The 6,086-nt window shown below is 65.7% G+C and overlaps 3 protein-coding genes across 4 annotated transcripts in view; 2 read left to right on the top strand and 1 right to left on the bottom strand.

Annotated features, from left to right (window-relative positions):
• The first annotated feature begins 247 nt into the window (after nucleotides 1–247).
• RPL38 (ribosomal protein L38) lies at nucleotides 248–2,210 on the top strand. Its single transcript, XM_017811878.1, has 5 exons — nucleotides 248–305; nucleotides 490–521; nucleotides 1,067–1,127; nucleotides 1,772–1,894; nucleotides 2,110–2,210. Exons 2-5 carry the CDS (start codon nucleotides 519–521, stop codon nucleotides 2,133–2,135), a joined length of 213 nt encoding a protein of 70 aa, XP_017667367.1. The 5' UTR covers nucleotides 248–305; nucleotides 490–518; the 3' UTR covers nucleotides 2,136–2,210.
• Nucleotides 2,211–3,087: 877 nt separating this feature from the next.
• The window catches only part of TTYH2 (tweety family member 2), an 8,293-nt gene continuing 5,294 nt past the window's right edge, over nucleotides 3,088–6,086 (top strand). Inside the window, exons 1-4 of one of the 2 annotated variants that reach the window (XM_017812159.1) lie at nucleotides 3,088–3,216; nucleotides 3,747–3,919; nucleotides 5,125–5,236; nucleotides 5,607–5,827. In XM_017812159.1, the coding sequence (XP_017667648.1) occupies nucleotides 3,088–3,216; nucleotides 3,747–3,919; nucleotides 5,125–5,236; nucleotides 5,607–5,827 (635 nt within the window). Of the gene's footprint in view, nucleotides 3,217–3,746; nucleotides 3,920–5,124; nucleotides 5,237–5,435; nucleotides 5,533–5,606; nucleotides 5,828–6,086 lie in introns of those variants that run through there. The other variant, XM_017812160.1, reaches the window with a different exon arrangement.
• The window catches only part of BTBD17 (BTB domain containing 17), a 16,765-nt gene continuing 15,081 nt past the window's right edge, over nucleotides 4,403–6,086 (bottom strand). Inside the window, exon 4 of the transcript XR_001874268.1 lies at nucleotides 4,403–4,413. The gene's annotated coding sequence lies outside the window, so the exon portion shown is untranslated. The remainder of the gene's footprint in view (nucleotides 4,414–6,086) is intronic.

The raw sequence follows: 6,086 nt of genomic DNA, 5'->3' as shown, positions 1-6,086 counted from the left end.
GATGAGGCTGAGGCTCAGGAAACTGAGGCTCGTGAAACTGAAACCAGCCCGCGCTGACAGCCTTGCTCCACCTTCCCGGCAGTGCACGGGTGGATCTAGGAGGCTGGAAGAGCCCATCGTTCACTTCACACCCCGCTTTGCCCTCACTGGACGGGGCTGAGCCCGCGCCAACTCATCGCAGGTGCCGCCAGCGCCCCCACGCTCGCGATCGGGCGCAGTTTGTCCCCCCGCGCGCCCCGTAGGCCATATAGTGCCCGGATGCGGAAGTGCGGCGGTCACTTCCTGCTTGTGCGCGGCGGCGGCGGGTGCGGGATGGCGGAGCGGGCGGGGCGGGGGATCCGCGGCCATCGGGGCCGGGGGGCACGGCGCGGGGACAGGGGGGCAGCGGAGGGGGGCAGGGGGCGCGGGGGGGCTCGGTGGCGCGCGGGGAGGGCGGGGGCGGTGGGTGCGGGGCTGCGCTGACGCCATTTTGCGTCGCTTGTGCCGCAGGTTGGAGCGACCGAGGGCGCGCTGGGACCATGGTGAGGAGGGGGCGGCGGGCAGGGGCTCCTGGGGGTGGGGGCTGTGCTGTGGGCCCGGCGGGGGGCGGGGGGGATCCACCCGGGGGTCCTTGGCCTGTCTGTGCCCGGGCAGGGCGGGAGGGGGGGCTCTGGTTTGCCGGGTTCTGGACACGGTGCAGAACGGGGGGATCCCCCCGAGGGTTGGGGGGTCCTTGTCTGGCCCGGGATGAGGGGGGTGTCCTTCCCTGGGGGGAGGGAGGGTGGAGGTCTCTGTCTTGTTCAGTCACGAGCGTGGTGCGGGATAAGGGGGGTCCTGGGGGTTAATGGGGATCCTGGGGGCCTCAAGGGGGTCCGGGGGTGGTCCTGGGGGCTCGAGGCAGCCAGAGCGTGAGTTGGGGATGAGCTTTGGGTTGGGAACACACTGTGGGAGTGTCCAAGGCCAGGTTAGAGTGACCTGGGCTAGTGGAAGGTGTCCCTGCCCATGGCAGTGGGTGGTACTGGGTGGGCTTTCAGGACCCTTCCCACCACCCCATTCCATGATCCCATGAGTCTCTTTGCCTTCCCAGCCTCGCAAGATTGAGGAGATCAAGGACTTCCTGCTGACAGCACGGAGGAAGGACGCCAAGTGTTAGTGGAGGGTCCTTGGGGGACAGGGATGGGATGGTCCAGCACAGGTGCCTGTGGACACTGAGCAGCTCCTGGGCTCGGGAGCACGGAGGGACAAGTGCTGGGGATCTGTGGGTGACACGAAGTGGCTTTGGCTCCGTGGGGACCGAGATCACCCCTGTGAACAGAGGGGCTTGGGGTCCAGACGGTTCCTCAGAGTGTCCCTAGCCACCCATTCCCACTGCTCCTTGCCCCAGGGTGTTCTGCCAAGCCCCAGGTGCAGCTCTCTGGGGCCATTCCCAAATAAGCTCCTGCTCTGAAGAGCCCTGGGCTGTCAGGGAGCTCTGTCACAACACAGGGTGATTCATCCTTAGGAGAGTTCTGTTGCCAACACAAAGTGACAATAATTGTAACACCTGCACTGCCTTGTCTCCCTCTTTAACAACACCTGAGGAGTGTTCCCTCTACTCTGGCTTGTTTGGATGGGCTGTCATGGGATCCCTCGGGAATGTTTTGTTACTCAGGGTGTGGGCAGGAAGGGAGAGCTGAGCACTGGGGAAGCACCACTGAGCTCTTCCTACCATTCCTACCCGGAGGGCTCTGCTCGGGGAAGGGGTTGGGGTTCCTTGGGGTGACTCTGGGGTGTCCCTGCCCTCCCCCCCCAGCCGTCAAGATCAAGAAGAACAAGGACAATGTGAAGTTCAAGGTGCGCTGCAGTCGGTACCTCTACACCCTGGTCATCACCGACAAGGAGAAGGCCGAGAAGCTGAAGCAGTCCCTGCCCCCAGGTATCCCAGGAGAACTGGGGGGGGTGGCTGGGATTGAGGGGAGCACCCTGAACTGGTGCCACCACCCTTGCCTGCATCAGCGCTTGGCATTCCCAGGGAGTCAGAGGGCTCCAGGCACTACTTTCATGGATGGTCCCAGTGGAGACAGAGGGCTCCTGGCACCTCTTCCTTCCATGGCTGAGCCCCCCCCAATCCATGTCCTCTCTCCTGCACAGGTCTGGCGGTGAAGGAGCTGAAATGAGCCGGGATGGGCCGTTCCCCTGTTGGATCCTCTGTGTTTGTTACAATAAATAAACAAATAAATAAATAAAACACTGTTCTGGTGTCACCTTGGGGGGTTTCCCACCTTGCGGTGCCTCTGTCGGGGCGTCCCGGGGCCGCTTTTGGGGGGTGGGGGAAAACCCGGGCTGGATTTTTGCCGGAGTACGGGATGATGTAAAACCTGGGTTGGATTTTTGCCGGAGTACGGGATGATGTAAAACCTGGGCTGGATTTTTGCCGGAGTACGGGATGATGTAAAACCTGGGCTGGATTTTTGCCGGAGTACGGGATGATGTAAAACCTGGGCTGGATTTTTGCCGGAGTACGGGATGATGTAAAACCTGGGCTGGATTTTTGCCGGAGTACGGGATGATGTAAAACCTGGGCTGGATTTTTGCCGGAGTACGGGATGATGTAAAATCTGGACTGGATTCTGTTGGAGTACGGAATGAGGTAAAACCCGGACTGGATTAGGCATGTCTGTCCCCTGTGGCCGGGCCCTCCACAGCGCCTGGTCCTTGGCAGGAGGTGAGAGGGTGGGGTTCCCCTATAGCAGGGAGGGGTTGTGCTGGGCTGCAGTGACCCCACGGCAGGCAGGGTTGGGTTGTGCTGCCCCCATAGCAGAGGGTGATGGGGTGCAGCGCCCCCCTATATCAGTGAGGAACGGGTAGTGCCGCCCTATAAGAGGGAGGGACAGGGCGCAGTGCCCCTATAGCGGGGGGTGACGGGGTGCGCTGGGATCGGGGGGACATGGGACACTGTCCCCGCTCCGCCATGCCGGGGGCGGTGCCGGCGGGGCGTGGTCGGTGGGCGGGCCCGGGGGCGTGTCGTGTCCGGGGCGGGCGGGCAGAGCCCGCGGCGTGGCGGCACCGCCGCCCCCCGCCCGGCACCGGCGCCCCGCGCGCGGCGCCCCCCGCGCCCCCGGCCCCGCCATGGGGCCCGCCCGCGCCGACTACCTGGCGCCCTGGTGGGCGGCCTGGCTGCACGGGCTCCCGCACCGCGGCCCGCGCCTGCAGCCCGTGCCCTCCGCCTTCCGCCCGCAGGACCCCGACTACCAGCAGGTACCGCGCCGGGACCCCCGCCCCGCGCCCCCCGCTCTCCCCGGGCTCTCCCCCCTCCCTCTCCCCGCTCTGTTGGCCCCGGCGGCGCCCGGAGCCAGCTCTGATCTCTCGGCGCACAAAGCGCCTTTCATGGCCCGGCCCCCCCGCCGGGACAGCCCGCACCGGCACCCCCGGCCCCGGGGAGGGCACAGGGTCACCCCTGCCTGTGCCGCCCCCGACCCCCTGCCCCGCGCTCCTGGCGCCCACCGCGCTCCCGCGGCGTCCCGGACCGCAGGGACCCCGAAATGAGGCGGGGGGGCAGCGCCGGTGTCCCGGTGCCTCAACGCCCGACGAGGGGCGGCTGCACCCCCAGCCCCCCGACCTGCGGCTTGGTGGCCCCCGCGTGGGGATGGGGAGGGGAACAGGGACGGGGACAGGGACGCTTCCTCTTCCCCTCGTGACGGTCCCATGGGGCGCTGGACGCGGCCGCATCCCGGGCACACGTGCGGGTCACGGGCACGGCCGCTGACTGTCCCCTCTCTGCTTCCCAGTCGCTGCTTTTCCTGGGCTTGGTGGCCGCCGTGTGCCTCGGCCTCAACCTCCTCTTCCTCGCCGTCTACCTGATCTGCCTGTGCTGCTGCAAGAGGGACCAGGACCCCGACTCCAAGCAGCCCCACTCCTGCTGCGTCACCTGGATGGCCGTCACCGCCGGGCTCATCTGCTGGTGAGGACGGGGACGGGGGCCCAGTGCTGTCCCCCCATCACCGAGGGGACGCTGCGCCCCAGCCACGAGTCGCTTTAATTAGATCTGTGCAATTAAATGTGGTCCATCCCAGCCTCCTCCCGTGCAGCTGCTGGGGCAGCCCCAGGGACCAGCTGCGGGCCAGCCCCGTCCCCTCACGGCTGTGCTGCCTTCCCGGCTAATCCCGGGCGGGAGCGGGGCCGGTCGCTAATCCCAGCCCGGAGCAGATGGCGGGCGGCAGCCTGACCCAGCTGGCAGGTCCCTTGTGTCCGGCCTTAACTGCGACCACAGCAATTAGACAAGGGGACACTTCTCCCAGCACCGCTCCAGAGGCTTTCCAAGCCCACCCCAGTTTGGGGCAGCCCGTGGGCGGGAGGACTCCCCAGCAGCCATCCTGTGTCCCCCCAGACACTCCTGGCCTGGAAGGGGACAGAATGGGCCATGGGGGCTGTTTGGCTGCCTGGCCACGACCCTCTCTGCAGACAAAGGGGCTGGTTTGCCAGGGCGGGGCGAGATGGCTGCCATGGAGCAGGGAAACAGGGGAACGGGGAAATGGTTCTAATGAGCTCAGCGTGCCCCCCCCTCACTCCCCCACCATGGCAGGGGGTCTCTCTGCAGCTCCCGGGGGCTTTGAACCCCCCCCAACAGCCTCTTGGTAGCCGTTAAGGGGCTAATGGTGGCCAACGGGCTGGTGTTTGCACAGGGAGAGAGCAGCCCTGCATGAGCCAGGCATGTATGGGCACGTGCCCAGCCAGGGCACAGCCAGGAGCACCCTATTTCTTGGAGCCAGATGTGACTTCTAGCCCAGCTCCATCTGGGAACACCACAGGGACCACTGAGAGCTTGCCTGGGGGCATGGAGCGGCTTCCGTGTGCTCCCAGCAGGTTCAATCAGGAAGCACGGCAGATTCCCCTAATCTGCTTGGCCCAGCCCCTCCACCTCAATCTCCCAGGGTTTGGCGGGAGGAGCTTCAGACCCTCTGTGTGCCTGTGGAGCAGCTCCAGGTGTCCCTGGGCACCAGTGGGAGCAGGTCCCTGTGCCATCGCTTTGGCTCTGCCCTGCCATGGCTGAGGGGTCCCCCAAACCCAGGGTGTTCCAGGGAGTGTCCCCTGTCCAGCTGGTGTTCCAGGGTGGGTCTGTACCCAGTGTGTCCCTCCCCTCTAACCATGTCCCCTCCCTGCCCCCAGCGCTGCCGTCGGCATCGGCTTCTACGGGAACAGCGAGACCAACGACGGGGTGTTCCAGCTGCTCTACGCCCTGGACCACGCCAACCAGACCCTCACCGGCATCGACTCGCTGGTAGGACCACGGGCAAGGTCCCCCAGGGGGGATAATCCCCCATCCTGTGTTTGGTTGGCACACTGGGGAGGGAGCTGGAGGGATGTCCGGCTGCTCCAGCCAAGCCCCCGGGGCAGCCGTGCTGTGCTGAGTGCGGGAGGGTGACGTCACCCCCCAGAATGGGACCTTTGTGGCAGAATGGGAAGGGCTGGGGTGGCCGTGGCAGGGCTGTCCTGGAGGATGGATCCATCTTGGGCTCGGGGGGCTGAGCCCTGGAGGAAGAGCATCCCATGGATGCGGCACGTCGTCTCCTCCAGGTGTGCGGCTGATAGCAGTGTGGCGTCCTGGGGTGATGATTATCCCGGGGGTCTGACCATCCCTCCTTTGCCAGGTTGCAGGCACCACGCTGCAGATGCAGGGGGGGCTGGAGCAGCACCTGGCGCGGCTGAACGAGGTGCTGGCGCCGCGGGGGGATTACGTGCAGACCCTCAAGCTGGTGGAGCAGCTGGCCGGGAGCATCGTCCTGCAGCTGCAGGGGCTGCCGGGCTGGGGGGGCGTCAGCGCCGACCTCACCGTGCTGTCGGCACGCGTCGCCTTCGTGGAGTACTACCGGTGAGTGTGGAGTACTGCCGGTGAGTGTGGAGTACTACCGGTGAGTGTGGAGTACTATTGGTGAGTGTGGAGTACTATTGGTGAGTGTGGAGTACTGCCGGTGAGTGTGGAGTACTACCGGTGAGTGTGGAGTACTATTGGTGAGTGTGGAGTACTACTGGTGAGTGTGGAGTACTACTGGTGAGTGTGGAGTACTGCCGGTGAGTGTGGAGTACTGCCGGTGAGTGTGGAGTACTGCCGGTGAGTGTGGAGTACTGCC

Source organism: Lepidothrix coronata, unplaced genomic scaffold, assembly GCF_001604755.1.
Source record: "Lepidothrix coronata isolate B3197 unplaced genomic scaffold, Lepidothrix_coronata-1.0 Scaffold34, whole genome shotgun sequence".
NCBI classification, from domain to species: Eukaryota; Metazoa; Chordata; class Aves; order Passeriformes; family Pipridae; genus Lepidothrix; species Lepidothrix coronata.
The sequence above is the reverse complement of the archived record's forward strand: the minus strand, read 5'-3'. Positions and strand labels throughout refer to the sequence as shown.

Excerpts from the sequence above, each read along its gene's own strand:
- RPL38 (XM_017811878.1), top strand. Across the intron at positions 1,128-1,771 it reads ACGGAGGAAGGACGCCAAGT|CCGTCAAGATCAAGAAGAAC; the intron begins GTTAGTGGAGGG and ends CTCCCCCCCCAG. Across the intron at positions 1,895-2,109 it reads GAAGCAGTCCCTGCCCCCAG|GTCTGGCGGTGAAGGAGCTG; the intron begins GTATCCCAGGAG and ends TCTCCTGCACAG.